The sequence below is a fragment of the Thalassophryne amazonica genome, chromosome 9 (genome assembly GCF_902500255.1).
Source record: "Thalassophryne amazonica chromosome 9, fThaAma1.1, whole genome shotgun sequence".
Lineage (NCBI taxonomy): Eukaryota > Metazoa > Chordata > Actinopteri > Batrachoidiformes > Batrachoididae > Thalassophryne > Thalassophryne amazonica.
Window position 1 is genome coordinate 61,395,382 of NC_047111.1, and position 21,892 is coordinate 61,417,273.

General features: G+C 42.9%; 1 protein-coding gene across 2 annotated transcripts in view; it reads left to right on the plus strand.

Annotated features, from left to right (window-relative positions):
* LOC117517245 (calcium-binding protein 8-like) overlaps window positions 1-21,892 on the plus strand; it is a 152,344-nt gene that overhangs the window by 125,351 nt on the left and 5,101 nt on the right. For both annotated transcript variants that reach the window (XM_034178188.1, XM_034178189.1), the window contains one exon: window positions 4,857-5,010. In XM_034178188.1, the coding sequence (XP_034034079.1) occupies window positions 4,857-5,010 (154 nt within the window). The remainder of the gene's footprint in view (window positions 1-4,856; window positions 5,011-21,892) is intronic.

Here is a 21,892-nt window from a genome sequence, read left to right on the forward strand (position 1 = left end):
AATGAATTCACCATATGCTTAGGTTTCTCATGAGGAGGGATCTCAAAAAGGTTCATTGTACCAAAAGTAACTTTACAGTCTATTGCACATACATATACAAATCTTAGAACCATGCAGACATTGAGGAATGAGGGCTCAAAAACCACCAAGACACCCATGGCAACTCCAAATTGCTGGCTTCTCTGGCTGTGATTGGAGAAACTTGGGATGGTGCAACTTCTATCTTTTGCATCAAAAGTCACAGTTTCATGATGGAGTGGAGCACAGAAACACTTAAATATAAGAAAATAGAGCAAGTCTAGGCTTGAGCTTCACATGTGCCTTCTGACAAAACTATAGCACAGGAAATATCAAAAACCAGTGGTGGGTACAGTTCCGATAATCCAATAATTATTGAAAATAAAGTTTTCATTATCGGTTTATCTTTTCAGATTACTTTGAAAACCATTATTGGACTAATTACCTTCTGATAAATTTTTGTCTGATAACATTTAGACCATTAACGTGGTAACCAAAAGTGAACAGATGTGTAGTTCTACCCTTTGCAAACAGAGGAGAGCTGCTTCTACAAGAAACCGCTCTATCGTCTGCAGACAAAGGAGAACTGGTCACCAAAAAAAAAAAAAAAAAAACTCTTTTTTTTTTTTTTCTTTTAACCCTATAACTGATGTAACGGCAATATCACCCAAGTCATCCAGAGTCATACATTTTTAACTTGTGCTTCAAATTTTAACCAAATTTATTTCAGACAAGTTATTTAAATTAACCTCACTTCTGAAGTTTTATAAAGTGAAAATATCAGATATATGTTTTAGTTTTAATGTAATGCGCTAAGTTTTAAGGTTTTAGTGTGGGGAATGCTGTGTCCTGGTGCATTATGGGATAGGGTAATCTCAGTACGTTCATGACAGGAGAAATGCATTTCAGACACTCTGATCAGAACAGCATTAAACTCTAGTATCTAAAACTCACCTGAATATATTCTCTGGGTTTATAGATGTTGTTATTGTGTTTGTTTGCTTTTATTAAATTCCATGCATCTTAAACGTAGTAAGTAGCAACACAGATTATCTGGAATTTTGTGTTTGCAAATTTTCAAGGTCTCTACTACCATCTACTGGCCAGTAGTGTTCAGTATTCAAACTGAAGCTGGGCTGATAGTTTGAAACCACACGTCAGACTCATGTTTCCAGAAGCAAAAACAGAAGCTTTTTTTTTTAAAAACTTAATTTACAAAAACTGCACTTTAACCTCTGCATATGGACAACACCATTAACATTGCAACATAAAACTATTTTTATATTGTGCCTAAAACTCTCATGAATATATTCTCTGGGTTTATAAATGTTGTTATTACGTTTGTTTTATGTAAACATGCGAGAATCACAGTCTGTCTCTCCGTTATTTTCAATGGGAGTTGCTGTGAGCTACGCTCGCTTCCTGATCATGTCGTTCTGGGGGAAAGTGAAGTTTGCTCTTTAACGTCTTGATTATTGTTCTTTACAACACTGTTTTGTCATCTTTGTTCCAGACTAATATATGTAAGATGTCTGAAATTTGGGTTGCATTTATTAAATTCCACGCAGATTAAACATAGCAGACACAGATTATTTGTTATAATTGTTTTATCAAGTTTTCAGAGTATCATGCATGCAGTTTCTTATTAACGTGATGAAAAGCATAAAAAATTACATTTTTGTAGTATAATATTAATTTACAATTGTCATCATGTGGATTCTCTATATGTTGTTTGACTGCAGCGATTCTGGCGCTCAAGGGATTATGGGATATGTCAATATTTATTTTGACACCAGTTATATCAGATGGTTATCTAATTACAAGTTGGCTTTTTTGTTGTTGTTGTTGTTGTTGTTTGTTTGGTTTTTTTTTTGAAAATGCCTTTTTTACAAATAAAAAATGGCATATTTTACAAAAGCACATTTATCTGTAAACACGAGCACACGACACACACCTCACATTAACGTCTTGGTTTACATAGAATGAATCATCCAATCACTGTGAGCAGAGGCACATTTTACCCAGAATGCCATCTGTCTGTGTTTGTTGCAAAACTTCAGAATTAGTGCATTATTCAACATTAAAGATATATGCTATATCTTAACTTTGCACAAATGACAGAGTTGACATTAATGGAGTTATTCTATCAGTATTCATTTTATTTATGCACCAAACCATAACTCAGCAGGGCTTTATTTTCCAAGACCTCCGCTTGACAGCAGTGCTGTGATTGGATAGAGAGTTGAGCTGTCTGGGTCCTTGCTGGTGTGGCTGTGCTGGAAGTGATGCAGTAAGTAAAAGCTTCTAGCAAGTGGCAGGACACTCAAAGACAGAAGTGCTGGCTCATTGTTTAGGTCTGTTGTTGCTTTTGATGCTTCCAAAAGCGATCGTGGGAGACAATACTGGAATTTATTGTTTATCTGTAACTTCTGATAAGTTTTGGGGGGCTTTATTGTTTTATCTTTATCAAAGATAACTTTTCAGTTATCTGATTATCTGTTATCGAAGTTAATTTTTTGGTTATCTGTGCCCACCACTGTCAAAAACTGAGTGACTGCACAAGGAGAATAGTTAGCAAAACAACCAAGACACTGACAACAACTCTGAAGGAGTTAAAGGTTTCTGCAAGTGTAATCAGAGAAACTGTGCACAGTGCAACTTTTGTCTGTTGCACTGCCAGTTATACAGAGAAGGAACAGAGAAGAACTTTAAATACAAGAAAACAGTTCAAATTTAGGCTCAAGTCTCCCATGTGCCTTCTGGCAAACTGTTGCAGAAACTTTATATCTTTTCAAGAAAATGTTTTCTCTGTGCCACTTCATGAAGCTGTATATTGATGATGTAATAATCTAATAATGTTGCACTCTGCAGTTTTTCCAGTCATAACCACAGAAGCTTTAACACCTTCAGAGTTGTTATGGGTGTTTTGCTGGCTTCCCTCATAGGTTGCGCAGTTTTAGACAACTGCCTATTCCAGACAAATTTACCCTAGAGTAATATATAGTTTGTGTTTCCTAAATTTTATTTTTTTATTTCTATGTTTTTATTGATTGATTGGTGGTGGCCCCAAGATGCCTATTGTACTCTCAGCGGATCCAGCAGAGAAGGGTATTGGGATCTGAGACAGGTTTTATGCTAGATACTCTTCTTGACGCAACTCCAGTTGTATGTGGATTTACATTTGACAACACAATGTCATGTCACTTTATTTGTCTGTTTTTCTTTTTGTAACAGCTTGGCCACACCCATTAACCTCACAAGAGTCCTGACAGGAAAAGCACCACAGGGGCCGAGACATACGCATAGCAGAAATAAACATTGGCCATTGCTCACGCAGGGGCCAAAACAGGAAACATCAATGTCCGAGACAGTTTGTCGTATGCATAGCAGGAATAAACATTGCCAAATACCCACGCAGGGGCCAAGACAGGAAACGTCAATATGCACACCTCAGCGTGTTAACACATGCTTAGCAGGGGACACACTCTAACACAAGTGGCAACACTTTGGAATGTGCATCACACATCTGGGTGTGTTACCACAAGCCAAACAGGAAACACACGGTATGGTGAACTATGTCCACAATGTCCATTATGTGTTGAATGTCTGCCACACATTTGTATTAACAATGTTTCTTATCTTTAGTATGTCCAATTACTTATGACCTCTGAAAATGGATGTACTATGTAATACGTCAGCTGTAATTCATAAATGGGTAATGCAAGAATTTTATTCATCTCCACTGTAGTGGTGTACAGATGCTAAATCACAAATATTGTGCTACTGTCTAAATACTTATTTATTCTTACAGTGTAACACAGCAAGATTATGTCTTCTACCTCCTAGTTTTCCTTTGTGTAACATACCTGCTGTAAATGTGAAAGATTCTGCTTTTATCATTTTGTATGTGTGGCAGTAATGGGCGACTATAATTGCCCTTCCATTAGTGAAATGAGCATCTCCTCTTCATTTTCACAACTCTTTACGTCGCCATCGACATTGTCTGCCAGTTCTGTTTTCACCATCTGTGTCTCCCACAACTTCCTTCATCTCTTTTCTCCTAACTGACCTCATCACACATTCCCGATTTCTCATTTTACAGTCTCTCTCGCTCTCTCTCTCGGGCTCTTATTTTCTTCCTCTTTGCGTCGCCTGCCTCAGTATGTCCATCTGTTGTGCTAAACCAGGCAACTGATTTTATTTGAGGCTGTTGGTGAGGTAGATAATCAAGGCGGTGATGATGGAAGGTGTGAGGTCTAGATTGGGGAAGTCTGATGGGTTCAGGCTGTGCAGAAAGGACAAATTTTGGAAGGGCAGACATCAAACAAGATGCAGGATTCACACTCGGTTACTAATTGTTCAAGACTTCAGAAATTCACATGAAACCCAAACATGCATTGCAAAGAAAGCAAACACACTAGTATTTCCATTTTAAATGATGCAATTGTTGCACACACTGCAGTGTGTGTGTGTGTGTGTGTGTGTGTGTGTGTGTGTGTGTGTGTGTGTGTGTGTGTGTGTGTGTGTGTGTGTGTGTGTGTGTGTGTGTGTGTGTGTGTGTGTGTGTGTGTGTGTGTGTGTGTGTGCATACACTTATCCACCATCCAATTACACGCAAAGAACTTTGCAGACTGATGCAAGTGCCAAAAATAGCAAGGGTGATGCATAAGGAAAAAACACAAAATCCTGCTCTTACAACTGATACCTTTCACTGGTGGTTAAGCCATACAGATTTGATGATTTGTACACGTCGCGCTGATCTTCTATATTTATCTGCCCTCGTATAGCTGGTTTGTGGATGACTGTGTGTCTGCATCGATCGCTGTGTGCCCCTGCAGTTTGACATGCAGCAGCTGTCTCTGGATGAGCTGAAGCAGGTGCTGTTCCAAGCCTTCCGGGACCACCTGACAATGAAAGACATCGAGAACATCATCATCACCGAGGAGGAGAGCCTCAATGAAACCTCAGGAAACTGCCCTGAGTATGAGGGAGGTGAGGAAAGTGTTGTCATGGAAACTTTACCATTATAAATACCTGTAACAATGCTCTGTAATTATGTTGTACAGATTTGATGGTTACATTTCAGGCAGGAGCTGAACTGCAGGATTGAGCAATGTGGTTGGTATGCCAGTAAAAGACTAAATTTACATTTCCAAAAATGTCAATGTAAAAAGAAAACTTACATTTAGGGAATAACCCTTTTGTGTCTGATGATTGGCAGATGTTCATGCTGGTTATACGGTCGCAAATTGAACTTTATCGGCGACGTGTTAGCGTATAACAGCATGAACGTCTGCACATCATCAGACACAAGGGGGGTTATTCCCATTCTAATCCAGTTCCATTGTTTGCACGGTTTATTTTTCTGTAGGTAATTCGGTTGGCGAGGCTTACTGTCAAGGCAGCGTCACTTCAACAGCGGTCAGGGCGCGGAGTAATCCATCAAATGTGAAAATGCATCATATCCATCAAATGTGAAACGATAATTCTGTATCATAATCCACATCAGTACTTTTGTATGGTAGACAGAGTCGTCGGTATGTGACTTTCTCTCAATCTCAGCTAACAGCGCTAACAGCTAGCAGCACGCACGGCCGGTGTTCTGTCGAATTGTATGTCTCGTCGCATAAATCAGCAGTTCCGCATCCCGACAATACTACTCATACGTGCGCAGTTGCGAGGAGAGGAATGATATTCGACAGGAATGACATCTCATCAGAACACCGGTCAGGGCGTGGAGTAATACATCCAAATGTGAAACAGTCGAATATTTTGCCACCGTTACCCCGATAGTATACAGTCTGACATCTCACACGATTAACCAATCAGATTAGCGGAAAATATGTAATTGGATTAGAATTCCATTCTATTGTACTGTATTAGATAGAGTAAGACATCTTTTCAGATTCATAAGAACTTTACTTTGTAGACCTACAGCAAGTGTGTGATTCCACAGAGACAACAAACGAGGAATAATCAATAAATACTGAACTGGTTCACGCAATCAAAAAAAGGGATTGTTTACACAACTTAATTTTTAAAAGTAAAGGTCTGAACTGGGAGCATGCTCTGGTGCATCACACAGCACCACTGAACTGCCTTAGGTCCTGGTTGACAACCATTCATGTAGATATCCGGTCGGTCCCCAACTCTCAAAAGCAGCTACCTATCTGCCATAGCAAGGTGAAACATAGGCATCCCCTTGGTCTTCTCCTGCATGCTGTATCTTTCCCATCTTCAAAATTTCGCAAGTGGTACAGATCACTTGAGTCTCCTAAAATAGCCATTTGTGTTATGTGTCGGACGCAGCTCGGAGAACCGACCAGCATTTGAAGGACCCAGTATGAAATAAGCAGAGCACGGTACAAAGGCTAACTGAATTTAATACATAACAGTGATACAAAAAATAACAAAAGAAAGTGCGGTCTGGCGTGGTGCGCTCCCAGCAGCGCTAACGGTCCGGAGCCAGAAGCTGTTCGGACCCAAGGACCCCGCCGACACCCCCCAGGTGGCCGCAACAAACCGAGTCTGTGAAAGAAGGAACCATTATGTGAGTCCACACTCTACACACAGAGAGAACACTTAAAGGTGTACAAACAGCAAACACTTCCTGGCTTGATTACTAATCAGCTTCCCAACCTGCAGGCATGGAACATCCAGTTCACAAAACTCCACTGCAGTGGAAGCCGATACATGACTAACATACAGCTCAATATAATAAGGTGTGAGGGACACCACATTTACTGACTGTATAAATGTTAGTCACAAAATCTAACGTACCTCAGGAAGTGTGCTGACGAGCGTGAGACCTCACCCCCTCCTCTTTCACAGACCGTGCATCAAACCCTGGACGTTCTCTGCATCCACTGATGATGAGATGGCTCCCGAGACGACGATCTCACCCGTCTGGTCACAAGGTCGAGTCTCTGGCAAATACACACTGTATACTCCAGTCTTAAATGCCACCATGTTCCAATCCATATAGATGCACCTCAGCTGTGAGTCCTGACGAGCCGCAGGTGATCAGGGTGAGGTCCTGATAACCTCAGCAACACAGCCACTCAGTCCCAAATGCAAGCCACCTGGAAGGAAAAACAAAAGACAGAAACAAAAAGGCAGCCAGGCCCCCCAGCCATACAACAATTTGTTTGACATAAAGTCATATCAATGGTACCCAAGGATCTTCCAAAATTATCTAGTACCGAAGCCACCTAGTCATTGCCTTAGGTCACTGGTTAACTTCCAAGCCTCACAACGATACAGCAAGAAAGGAAGCACCAGGACTCTAAAGACTTGGACTTTCATTCTCCTTCAAAAATATTGGCATCAACAAACACTTCTGTTATAAGCTCTTCCCAGGCATCTCTTGATCTCAAAGGCTGAAGACCCAGAGACATGAATGTCACTGCCAAGGTAAGTGAATGTCTCTACGAGTTCAACACTTTGAACTTGTAGAGACATTGAACAAAGAACACAGCATCGTCCGCAAAGTCAAAGGGTAATCAAACCAAATATTTGCTTTGTCCTTAACACTATTTACCAATAAATTATTTGGTATTGTGTGGGTTTTCATTATTTTTGCAGCTAAATTGTTCTTAAAATTATGCCAAAGATTTTCACACATTTAGTTCAAAATTATTGTAAGAATTTATTGCTGCTGGATGTGTGTTCATGTTTTCATTCATGTACACACATCAAGTTGACCAAAAAGATATATACATTTTTATAATGACCAAATTTAATGAAGTAAACAGTCCCTGGTTTAGTAGCATATAATGAGGATAAACTGATTAAAATATGCCAAAATTTGATCCAACCTTCTCTATCAAAAATACAACTTTGTGTTTACATGCCTGCCCTCTGCTGGATGTGGCACCTGCCTTCATGTGAGTTCAAAAGTTAAGCTGGGAAATATGGGGAGAAGCGTCATGTCACTACATGGCCAAATACAGGACAAAATGTACAACAGAATGGGCATGCAAATCTTATTATTGGTACCATAAATTATTCATGGAACACAAAATACTGTGCTGAAGTACTTCAAACCCTTTTAAACAACTGTGTTATGGAGCATTGTTTTAGAGTCCGCATGAAAGAGAAGACATCACGGGTTGTGCTCTCACCTGCTTGATGAACAAGGAGTGTGCATCCATGTGGAATTAGTTTTAGAGATTTATTGGCTTAATAACATCTTGTGTTCAGAATAAAGCAGCACTCCGTCTGTGCTCTGAGCTTTTCTGTCCCCTGTTTATATTCTTGGTCTGGCTGCATGTGCACATTTAGTGCATTAGATTTCCACGTTTGTTTAGTGCATGTGAGTTCCAAGTGAGGGCCAAGAAATTAAGCTTTGTTTTGATTCTGAAACTAGAACTAGTGGGACATCCAGTGGCAGAATGAATCTTTTGGGGTGCCTTTAAAGGCTACAGTCAGTGCAGGGTCTGCACATGCCATCACACATGCATTGCTGATCAGAAGCAAGAGCTACAGAATTTAGGCAAGAATTTGTCTCGAGTCATTCCAGATAGGCAGACAAATACAGCTATAAAACATGATCAGAACATATGAAACAATGACTGATTTGCTGAGTGAACTACTGAGTGGATGGTGAAATGATTGGTGGATAAAATTTAATGTTACGTCAAAGTACATAACATTACATTTTGTACAAAATTAACATTTGAAATCTAAAGCTAATTTCCAGTAATATAAAAAAAAAAACTCTGTAATCTCCTTGCAGTATTTTATTAATGGGCACACTGCAGAGAAAATAAAAATCTACATTTCTTTTTGTATAACATATTTCAAAGGAAAGACATTTTCCTGATGGAATGTACCTACAAGGTGCATTGGAAAATTATGTTAGACAGCTTTTCTGCCTTTATAATGCCATCCATCCATCCATCCATCCATCCATTTTCTTCCGCTTTATCGGGAGCCGGGTCGCGGGGGCAGCAGCTCAAGCAAAGCCACCCAGACCTCCCGATCCACACACACCTCCTCCAGCTCCTCCGGGGGAACCCCAAGGCGTTCCCAAGCCAGCCGAGAGATGTAGTCCCTCCAGCGTGTCCTGGGTCTTCCCCGGGGCCTCCTCCCAGTGGGACATGCCCGGAACACCTCTCCAGCGAGGCGTCCAGGGTGCATCCGGAAAAGATGCCCGAGCCACCTCAACTGACTCCTTTCGACGTGGAGGAGCAGCGGCTCGACTCCGAGCTCCTCCCGAGTGACCGAGCTCCTCACCCTATCTCTAAGGGAGCGCCCAGCCACCCTGCAGAGGAAACTCATCTCAGCCGCTCATACTCGCGATCTCGTTCTTTCGGTCATGAGCCAAATCTCATGACCATAGGTGAGGATCGGAACGTAGATCAATCGGTAAATCGAGAGCTTTGCCCCCCTACTCAGCTCTCTCTTCACCACGACGGTCCGATACAGCGACCGCATCACTGCAGATGCTGCAACGATCCGTCTATTGATCTCACACTCCATCTGTCCCTCACTCGTGAACAAGACCCCAAGATACTTAAACTCCTCCACTTGAGGCAAGGACACTCCACCGACCTGAAGAGGGCAAAGCACCTTTTTCCGGTCGAGAACCATGGCCTTGGATTTGGAGGTGCTGATTTCCATCCCGGACGCTTCACACTCGGCTGCAAACCGCCCCAGTGCATGCTGAAGGTCCTGATTTGACGAAGCCAACAGAACCACATCGTCCGCAAACAGCAGAGACGAGATTCTGTGGTTCCCAAACCAGACCCCCTCTACACCCTGGCTGCGCCTAGAAATTCTGTCCATAAAAATAATGAACAGAACCGGTGACAAAGGGCAGCCCTGGCGGAGGCCAATGTGCACTGGAAACAGGTTTGACTTACTACCGGCAATGCGAACCAAGCTCCTGCTGCGGTCGTACAGGGGCCGGATAGCCCTTAGCAAAGGACCCCGGACCCCGTACTCCCGGAGCACTCCCCACAGGGTGCGCCGAGGGACACGGTCGAATGCCTTTTCCAGATCCACAAAACACATGTGGACTGATTGGGCAAACTCCCATGAACCCTCGAGCACCCGATGGAGCGTGTAGAGCTGGTCCAGTGTGCCGCGACCAGGACGAAAACCACACTGCTCCTCCTGAATCCGAGGTTCGACCATCGGTCGAATTCTCCTCTCCAGTACTCTGGAATAGACCTTACCGGGGAGGCTGAGGAGTGTGATCCCCCTATAGTTGGAACACACCCTCCGGTCCCCCTTCTTAAACAGAGGGACCACCACCCCGGTCTGCCAATCCAGAAGCACTGTCCCCGATCGCCACGCGATGTTGCAGAGGCGTGTCAGCCAAGACAGCCCCACAACATCCAGAGACTTAAGGTACTCAGGACGGATTTCATCCACCCCAGGAGCCTTGCCACTGAGGAGCTTTCTAACCACCTCGGTGACTTCGGCCTGGGTAATGGATGAGTCCACCTCCGAGTCCCCAGTCTCTGCTTCCTCTTCGGAAGACGTGACGATGGGATTGAGGAGATCCTCGAAGTACTCCTTCCACCGCCCGACAACATCCCCAGTCAGGGTCAACAGCTCCCCACCCGCACCGTAAACAGTGCTGGTGGAGAGCTTCTTCCGCCTCCTGAGGCGTCGGACGGTTTGCCAGAATCTCTTCGAGGCCGACCGATAGTCGTCCTCCATAGCCTCCCCGAACTCCTCCCAGACCCGAGTTTTTGCCTCTGCGACCGCACGGGCTGCGGCACGCTTGGCCTGCCGGTACCTGTCAGCTGCCTCTGGGGTCCCACCTACCAACAAACATACGTAGGACTCCTTCAGCTTGATGGCATCCCTTACTTCCGGTGTCCACCACCGGGTTCGGGGATTGCCGCCGCGACAGGCACCAGAGACCTTGCGACCACAGCTACGAGCAGCCGCATCGACAATGGAGGTGGAGAACATGGTCCACTCGGACTCCATGTCTCCAACCTCCCCCGGGATCTGGGAGAAGCTCTCCTGGAGGTGGGAGTTGAAGACCTCGCTGACAGAGGGTTCCACCAGTCGTTCCCAGCAGACCCTCACGATACGTTTGGGCCTGCTGGGTCTTACCGGCTTCCTACCCTCCCAGCGGATCCAACTCACCACCAGGTGGTGATCAGTCGACACTCTTCACTCGAGTGTCCGAGACACGTGGCCGAAGGTCAGATGATACAACTACAAAGTCGATCATCGACCTCCGGCTCAGGGTGTCCTGGTGCCACGTGCACTTATGGACACCCTTGTGCTCGAATACGGTGTTCGTGATGGACAAACTGTGACTCGCACAGACGTCCAACAACTGAACACCACTCGGGTTCAGATCGGGGAGGCCGTGCTTCCCGATCACTCCCCTCCAGGTCTCACTGTCACCGCCCACGTGGGCGTTGAAATCCCCCAGGAGAACACTGGAGTCCCGCGAGCGCCTGGTGGTTGGGCCGTAGCCCATGGGGCCCGGCCGGGCTCAGCCCGAAAGAGTGACGTGGGCCCGCCCTCCTGTGGGTTCACCACCTGCAGAGGGGGCCATGGGGGTCGGGTGCAGAGAGGATTGGGTGGCGGTCGAGGGCGGGTGGCCCGGCGGCCCGGTCCATGCTCACAGCCCCTGGCTTGTGGGACGTGGAATGTCACCTCGCTAGGGGGGAAGGAGCCTGAGCTTGTGCGGGAGGTTGAGAGATACCGACTAGAGATAGTCGGGCTCACCTCCACGCAAAGCTTGGGCTCTGGTACCCAACTCCTGGAGAGGGGCTGGACGCTTCATTTTTCTGGCGTCGCCCACGGGGAGAGGCGGAGAGCTGGGGTCGCATTGCTTATTGCTCCCCAGCTCAGTCGCCAAGTGTTGGAGTTCACTCCGGTGAACGAGAGGGTCGCGTCCCTACGCCTTCGGGTCGGGGACAGGTCTCTCACCGTTGTCTCGGCCTACGGGCTGAGCAGCAGTGCAGAGTACCCGACCTTCCTGGAGTCCCTGGGAGGGGTACTAGATAGATAGCGCCTTTATAATGAAAAATGAAAATTTCATTTAATTGAAAGACTGGCAAAAATGACAAAACACAAATAAATCTACATTCTTCAATGACTTTGTGAACCATACCTCATTAAAAAATCTGGCATTTTTTATGTCCCCACTAGATGGCAGTGTTTGCTCAAAAGAGGGTGGACCATCGCAGAAATTTTATAGCTCCCTACAATTTCTACAAGTAAATTGCGGTCAGATAATAGAACTGCAGCAAGCCTTAAATCCTACCGTTGGGATAGAATACCTCTTCCTGTCAGTTTTATGCTGGGTGACATGAGTGGCCAAATTAAAGAGAGGGCAGGCCAGATGTTGGGGCGTTTGGGCCCCAAAATGGACGACCCTGTGTTAGAGCAACAGTGACTCAATAACAGAAATGTTTGTAGAAATATCAAAATCAATCAATCAATCAATCAATTTTTTTTTTATATAGCGCCAAATCACAACAAACAGTTGCCCCAAGGCGCTTTATATTGTAAGGCAAGGCCATACAATAATGATGTAAAACCCCAACGGTCAAAACGACCCCCTGTGAGCAAGCACTTGGCTACAGTGGGAAGGAAAAACTCCCTTTTAACAGGAAGAAACCTCCAGCAGAACCAGGCTCAGGGAGGGGCAGTCTTCTGCTGGGACTGGTTGGGGCTGAGGGAGAGAACCAGGAAAAAGACATGCTGTGGAGGGGAGCAGAGATCGATCACTAATGATTAAATGCAGAGTGGTGCATACAGAGCAAAAAGAGAAAGAAACAGTGCATCATGGGAACCCCCCAGCAGTCTACGTCTATAGCAGCATAACTAAGGGATGGTTCAGGGTCACCTGATCCAGCCCTAACTATAAGCTTTAGCAAAAAGGAAAGTTTTAAGCCTAATCTTAAAAGTAGAGAGGGTGTCTGTCTCCCTGATCTGAATTGGGAGCTGGTTCCACAGGAGAGGAGCCTGAAAGCTGAAGGCTCTGCCTCCCATTCTACTCTTACAAACCCTAGGAACTACAAGTAAGCCTGCAGTCTGAGAGCGAAGCGCTCTATTGGGGTGATATGGTACTACGAGGTCCCTAAGATAAGATGGGACCTGATTATTCAAAACCTTATAAGTAAGAAGAAGAATTTTAAATTCTATTCTAGAATTAACAGGAAGCCAATGAAGAGAGGCCAATATGGTGAGATATGCTCTCTCCTTCTAGTCCCCGTCAGCACTCTAGCTGCAGCATTTTGAATTAACTGAAGGCTTTTTAGGGAACTTTTAGGACAACCTGATAATAATGAATTACAATAGTCCAGCCTAGAGGAAATAAATGCATGAATTAGTTTTTCAGCATCACTCTGAGACAAGACCTTTCTGATTTTAGAGATATTGCGTAAATGCAAAAAAGCAGTCCTACATATTTGTTTAATATGCGCTTTGAATGACATATCCTGATCAAAAATGACTCCAAGATTTCTCACAGTATTACTAGAGGTCAGGGTAATGCCATCCACAGTAAGGATCTGGTTAGACACCATGTTTCTAAGATTTGTGGGGCCAAGTACAATAACTTCAGTTTTATCTGAGTTTAAAAGCAGGAAATTAGAGGTCATCCATGTCTTTATGTCTGTAGGACAATCCTGCAGTTTAGCTAATTGGTGTGTGTCGTCTGGCTTCATGGATAGATAAAGCTGGGTATCATCTGCGTAACAATGAAAATTTAAGCAATACCGTCTAATAATACTGCCTAAGGGAAGCATATATAAAGTGAATAAAATTGGTCCTAGCACAGAACCTTGTGGAACTCCATAATTAACTTTAGTCTGTGAAGAAGATTCCCCATTTACATGAACAAATTGTAATCTATTAGACAAATATGATTCAAACCACCGCAGCGCAGTGCCTTTAATACCTATGGTATGCTCTAATCTCTGTAATAAAATTTTATGGTCAACAGTATCAAAAGCAGCACTGAGGTCTAACAGAACAAGCACAGAGATGAGTCCACTGTCCGAGGCCATAAGAAGATCATTTGTAACCTTCACTAATGCTGTTTCTGTACTATGATGAATTCTAAAACCTGACTGAAACTCTTCAAATAGACCATTCCTCTGCAGATGATCAGTTAGCTGTTTTACAACTACCCTTTCAAGAATTTTTGAGAGAAAAGGAAGGTTGGAGATTGGCCTATAATTAGCTAAGATAGCTGGGTCAAGTGATGGCTTTTTAAGTAATGGTTTAATTACTGCCACCTTAAAAGCCTGTGGTACATAGCCAACTAACAAAGATAGATTGATCATATTTAAGATCGAAGCATTAAATAATGGTAGGGCTTCCTTGAGCAGCCTGGTAGGAATGGGGTCTAATAAACATGTTGATGGTTTGGATGAAGTAACTAATGAAAATAACTCAGACAGAACAATCGGAGAGAAAGAGTCTAACCAAATACCGGCATCACTGAAAGCAGCCAAAGATAACGATACGTCTTTGGGATGGTTATGAGTAATTTTTTCTCTAATAGTTAAAATTTTGTTAGCAAAGAAAGTCATGAACTCATTACTAGTTAAAGTTAATGGAATACTCAGCTCAATAGAGCTCTGACTCTTTGTCAGCCTGGCTACAGTGCTGAAAAGAAACCTGGGGTTGTTCTTATTTTCTTCAATTAGTGATGAGTAGAAAGATGTCCTAGCTTTACGGAGGGCTTTTTTATAGAGCAACAGACTCTTTTTCCAGGCTAAGTGAAGATCTTCTAAATTAGTGAGACGCCATTTCCTCTCCAACTTACGGGTTATCTGCTTTAAGCTACGAGTTTGAGAGTTATACCATGGAGTCAGACACTTCTGATTTAAAGCTCTCTTTTTCAGAGGAGCTACAGCATCCAAAGCTGTCTTCAATGAGGATGTAAAACTATTGACGAGATACTCTATCTCCCTTACAGAGTTTAGGTAGCTACTCTGCACTGTGTTGTTATATGGCATTAGAGAACATAAAGAAGGAATCATATCCTTAAACCTAGTTACAACGCTTTCTGAAAGACTTCTAGTGTAATGAAACTTGTTCCCTACTGCTGGGTAGTCCATCAGGGTAAATGTAAATGTTATTAAGAAATGATCAGACAGAAGGGAGTTTTCAGGGAATACTGTTAAGTCTTCTATTTCCATACCATAAGTCAGAACAAGATCTAAGATATGATTAAAGTGGTGGGTGGACTCATTTACTTTTTGAGCAAAGCCAATAGAGTCTAATAATAGATTAAATGCAGTGTTGAGGCTGTCATTCTCAGCATCTGTGTGGATGTTAAAATCGCCCACTATAATTATCTTATCTGAGCTAAGCACTAAGTCAGACAAAAGGTCTGAAAATTCACAGAGAAACTCACAGTAACGACCAGGTGGACGATAGATAATAACAAATAAAACTGGTTTTTGGGACTTCCAATTTGGATGGACAAGACTAAGAGACAAGCTTTCAAATGAATTAAAGCTCTGTCTGGGTTTTTGATTAATTAATAAGCTGGAATGGAAGATTGCTGCTAATCCACCACCCCGGCCCGTGCTACGAGCATTCTGACAGTTAGTGTGACTCGGGGGTGTTGACTCATTTAAACTAACATATTCATCCTGCTGTAACCAGGTTTCTGTTAGGCAGAATAAATCAATATGTTGATCAATTATTATATCATTTACCAACAGGGACTTAGAAGAGAGAGACCTAATGTTTAATAGACCACATTTAACTGTTTTAGTCTGTGGTGCAGTTGAAGGGGCTATATTATTTTTTCTTTTTGAATTTTTATGCTTAAATAGATTTTTGCTGGTTATTGGTAGTCTGGGAGCAGGCACCGTCTCTACGGGGATGGGGTAATGAGGGGATGGCAGGGGGAGAGAAGCTGCAGAGAGGTGTGTAAGACTACAACTCTGCTTCCTGGTCCCAACCCTGGATAGTCACGGTTTGGAGGATTTAAGAAAATTAGCCAGATTTCTAGAAATGAGAGCTGCTCCATCCAAAGTGGGATGGATGCCGTCTCTCCTAACAAGACCAGGTTTTCCCCAGAAGCTTTGCCAATTATCTATGAAGCCCACCTCATTTTTTGGACACCACTCAGACAGCCAGCAATTCAAGGAGAACATGCGGCTAAACATGTCACTCCCGGTCTGATTGGGGAGGGGCCCAGAGAAAACTACAGAGTCCGACATTGTTTTTGCAAAGTTACACACCGATTTAATGTTAATTTTAGTGACCTCCGATTGGCGTAACCGGGTGTCATTACTGCCGACGTGAATTACAATCTTACCAAATTTACGCTTAGCCTTAACCAGCAGTTTCAAATTTCCTTCAATGTCGCCTGCTCTGGCCCCCGGAAGACAATTGACTATGGTTGCTGGTGTCGCTAACTTCACATTTCTCAAAACAGAGTCGCCAATAACCAGAGTTTGATCCTCGGCGGGTGTGTCGTCGAGTGGGGAAAAACGGTTAGAAATGTGAACGGGTTGGCGGTGTACACGGGGCTTCTGTTTAGGGCTACGCTTCCTCCTCACAGTCACCCAGTCAGCCTGCTTTCCCGGCTGCTCGGGATCTGCCAGGGGGGAACTAACAGCGGCTAAGCTACCTTGGTCCGCACCGACTACAGGGGCCTGGCTAGCTGTAGAATTTTCCACGGTGCGGAGCCGAGTCTCCAATTCGCCCAGCCTGGCCTCCAAAGCTACGAATAAGCTACACTTATTACAAGTACCATTACTGCTAAAGGAGGCCGAGGAATAACTAAACATTTCACACCCAGAGCAGAAAAGTGCGGGAGAGACAGGAGAAGCCGCCATGCTAAATCGGCTAAGAGCTAGTAGCTACGCTAAGCTAGCGGATTCCTAAAAACACGCAAAGTGAATAATGTGTAAATAATTTAGAGGTGATTCAGCAGAAGGAGTGCTTTAGTTAAGGCACGTAAAGATTACACTGGGAAACAAATCGTAATCTAGATAACTAGATCAATCTAACTGCGCAGATTAAACAGCTAACAGATACAGAAAAACACCGCTGTGCTCCGGAACAGGAAGTGATACAATACCGCAGTGAGAGCCAAGCACCAGTAGAGGCAAGCAAGCAAAATAACAGATGAATTTCCAGATGAAAACAGATGAACAGATGAATGATTGATAGGACAGGCTGAACAGATCGGCGACGGTCTCACTTAGTGTGCCCACGTCACAGTGGGGGGGGTCATGATCAGAGCGTAGGCAGGGGCATTGGTAAGTGGAAAAGAAAATATAACAATGACAAATGAGGATATGATATTGTCAAAAAAGTGTTTCTGAAGTCTTTTTTAAAGAAGGAGCATGGGGTGGTGGCCAAGTGGTTAATGTGCTTGGTTTCAGTTCGGAAGGTTCTGGGTTCAAATCCCACCCCTGCCACATTTCTCCATGTAATGTGGAGTTGCGTCAGGAAGGGCATCCGGCGTAAAACCTGTGCCAAATCAACATGCAGATCCACCTTGGATTTGCTGTGACCCCGAGTGCAAACAAGGGAGCAGCCAAAGGGACTTACTTTTTAAGAAGGAGCATGTACTGTAGTTACACATTACCCTTCAGTTGGAGGACAAAACACTTTTCCCACTGAGTGATAGTCAGCTCATATCTGGAGTCTGACTTTTTGCTCAGGTGAAATAAAGCATCAGAGAAAAGATTTTTTTTTTTTTTTTTTTCTGTTTGCTCAACATTAAGGACTCAAACCTGGGTTCCATTTTTGTCTTTGAATGTCAGCTTCCACTACTTTTAAAGTCTTTCTTTACAGTCAGTCCATAAATCAGTCAGCAGAAACAATAAAAACAACTGATCATAACCAAGCATTAAAAGAAACATTCTCTGGTTTCATTTTCTCAAATCAGAGATTTACTCATTGGCTCGTCTTTAAATTAGGATTAGTATCCTTTTTAGTTTTACAAGGCATTTGTTTTGCTGTGCAGCAGCTCTTACATTTAACACACAGACAGAAACAACTCATAAACAGTGTGAGTGAGTTGACTGAAAAGCCAGAACAACAGAACATAAAAACCAGCATAAAAGCTGGAGTACCTAGAAGGGCACAAATTAGAATGCTTACCAACACAAGTCTGCAAGTCAGCATCCAAAGCTGCATCACTGCACCACACTACCCTTGGTCTTGGATGGAAATCACTCAGGCATTCATTCAACTGGTTTATTCCCACGGGGGAGGTGATGCTCTAGTTGTTAAGGTGTTGGGTTTGAGACCAGAAGATCCTCTGTTCAAATCCGTGCCTGACTGGAAAATCACTAAGGGCCCTTGGGCAAGGTCTTTAATCCCCTATTGCTCCCGGTGTGTAGTGAGAGCCTTGTATGGCAGCACCCTCACATCGGGGTGAATGTGAGGCATAATTGTAAAGTGCTTTGAGCATCTGATGCAGATGGAAAGCACTAAATGCAGTCCATTTACCATTTTACCATTTACCTCTTGAAAGTAACTATCTGTCTGCCTTGGCTAGATGAAATATGGCCATCTAGTTGGCAGCCTTTTTTTCAAGATGGCTACCAAAATGATTTGGCATATTATCGGGTTCCCCTGTAACAACTCTACCAATGTGGCTAACAACACCAAAATGTTCTCATTTATTCTTGACAGCATACTTTGCAAATATGATCGATTAGCCAGTTAAAATTCCAAGATGGTGGCTTTTTCAAGATGCCCACCTGTAAAAAATAAAAATTGAAGGTTTGAAGGGGAGCTCCTGTCATAGCTGTAAGAATAGAATTACCTTTGCTATAAGACCTTGTAAATTATACCACAGTAAACACTAATTGAAGTAATACATGACAAACATTCACTGTGGATAATAGGAAAGAAACACAGAATAGAATATTCAACTTTTCCAAGCATGTTAGTACTTTTTATGTGTATCCTATTTTATCTTGAAGGGTCAAAATCACACAAAACCAGATCCCACGGCTTTGGCAGCCATCTTGAAAAAATGGCTACATGATGGAATTTCGTGCAGATAATCAATCAGAATTGTAACACTTGGTAACACTTATGCAAATTTTGGTGCTTTTATCACAATTTGCATAATTCTAGCATAAAATGGACTTTATTCATTCCACTATGCTAAGGTCCTCCACAATGAGGCATGTGCATGTTGGATCCAACCCAGTCTCACAGCAAGTCGTGATTCAGCAGCATGAAATATACATTGATCTATTGGTTTGTGATATTGTGACGAAAAGCGCCTCATTTTCATCACGGCAGCACAAATTCATTCTAATTCATTCCGTGATGGCTGCATGAAATTAAAAGTGAAGTGGGGGGGGGGGGGGGGGTTATGGTTAGGGTGGGGGAAGGAGTAGGATTAGGTTAAGGTTAAGGTTAGGCTTGGGGGAGGAGTAGGGTTAGTAATAGTGAGTTTAAAAAAAACCCGTCACGAAAATTTGACTCATTTCGTGATGGGAGGATGAAAAAAAAAAAACGTGAGACTGGGCTGGTTGGATCATATACAGAGATGTGGACCACATGGCAAAAAAGTCATAGCCTGGTTCCCTCCCAAAGCAACTGATGCTCTTCATCTGAGTCTGACAAAGTAATTACTCATTTGTCACCAGTGTTGCCACAGTTAGTTTGAAAAGTTGCTTTTTTAGTTACTTTATACAGTTACTTCATCAGTAAGTTGGTTCCACTCCTCCAGCCAAGGCAAAAGAGTCGGTATCGGGTTATTTGGTCACATGACTTTTAGTCAGGATTCTGACATTTTTCTGATTGGCTGAGACACGCCGCTCTCTGATTGGCTGCAACCTTTGTTTACAACATAAGCTGGTTCCACTCCTCCAAAGAGACTGTCGTACCAGTGCTATTCGGTTTGTTTTTCACATTTTCGGCGGTTACGCCACAGCCAATCATAGAGCGTGGCGTGATAGCCAGTAGCGGCCAACATATCAGATGGACCAATCACAGCCATGTTTTCAAAAACACGCTACCAGTCTCTTTGCACAAGAGACTGTGCTACCAGTGCTACTTCATCAGCAGCTTTATGCAGTTACTTTATTAACAGCTGCCGACAACTTGTAACTAATAAATAATGTAACTAATAAGGTAACTAGTAATCTAACTTGGTTACTCTTAAGATTGAGTACTCAGCAAAGTAACTAATAGTTGCTTTGCTGAGTACTCAATCTTAAAAATAACTTAATAATAAGTTAGATTACTAGTTATTTCATTAGTTGCATTCTGCAACTGCCGACAAGTTTTCCACAGCTGCTAATAAAGTAATTGTAAAATGTAACTAATAAAGTAGCTTTTCAAGGTAACTGTGGCAACACAGTTTGTCACAAATCATTCCGACCCTGGATACACAACCAGTGTTCACTTACAATCAGAGATCATTTGTTTCATTTAGCTTTTAACTCTTACAAGTGCCATGAATGATTGTATCTCATTTTGTTTTACAAAAATTTCGCATTCACCATTTAGGGATTACGGTCATTTGTGTAGAGAGTTCCTGTATTTAAATTAGCACAGTGGCTCAGTGGATAGCACGCTTGCCTTACAGCGTGACAGTCTGTGGTTCGATTCTACCTCTGCCCAGTTCCTCTCTGTGTGGAGTTTACCAGTTCTCCTTGTGTGTGTGTGTAGGTTTCCTTCCACCATCAAAACATGCACATTAGGGGTTTTACCTTTCTCTACCCCAAACCACAGCAGTATCTCTACACGTCCTCATTTATCAAGTTGTGCATAGAAAAGGTTCTAAATGTTGTCATACCAACAGAATTTAATATGTGTGTAAGTTCAAAACAAAATCCAGACTTAACAAACAGACGGGTGTCATGCATGCGCACATCAGTAAGTATCAGCTATCTGATAAATCCCACATGTTCGAAAGCACATGCTCATGCACAATCATGGTCATTTGCATTTAGAAACACCCTAAATTAACCATATATGGTAACAAAACATCCATTTGCTCTTCATGTTCTTTGCCAGGAAAAAAAAAAATGCAATAAGAGTGAAAAAAATTAAGTTTTGTGAAATGGAGATCAAGGTGTTTGTGTGTGTTCACAGCAGAGACACGTATGACAAATAAACAATATAAATGTGCCAAAAGGTGGCAACAACCCATCCATCTGCCGTTTGGAAGCGCACCACAGGCACCAACCACTCACTTATGACTTCATGTTGTTTCTTAATTTAGACATCAAATCCATTTATGGACATAATTTTAACAAGGTGTATGAAACACTTAGCACAGTGTAAAATGTTCAAATTAATAGAATAAGAAGACAATTATTTTTCATTACTTTTTTCCTAGAATGCTTCGTGTTCCTGTGAACTCAACAGGTGCTGTATTTAAGAAGATTAAATTTTTCTTAATGAAATTTGAGCTGCAAAAATAACATGGCCCCAGTTTTAATTGCAGGAGGGACTCCATTTCCTTTAAGTCTTGTATTAGCAGGCAGAGATCGATGTGCTTGGTGCTGAGGTCAAAAGCTGCTGTTTAGTTCACACAGGTGTCTTTTGTAGGTTTTGACACCAGTTAGGCTACATACCTGTTTCTAACTCGACCTAATAACTAATAGTGTATTTATTAACTTGAGGAAATAAATAACATTTGTGGATGACATTGCATGCTCTTACAGGTTCCCTGTTGTACCACTAGATGCTGTGCAGGCACACGGTCAGAGCTGTGACTATGTCTAGACACTTTTCTAAGTCAATGAATTGATAAAAAGTTGATAAATTTCATACTTTCCGTAGAAATGTCAATACGCATAGTTTAGCACAAGTCTAGTGGATACAAAAGCTTGCTAAATGAAGCCCCTGGAGTTGCCCCCCGGGCACAGGACTGTTTGTCTCTAACTGTAATTAGGATGGGTCAAATGCAGAGGACAAATTTTGTTCTATATACAGT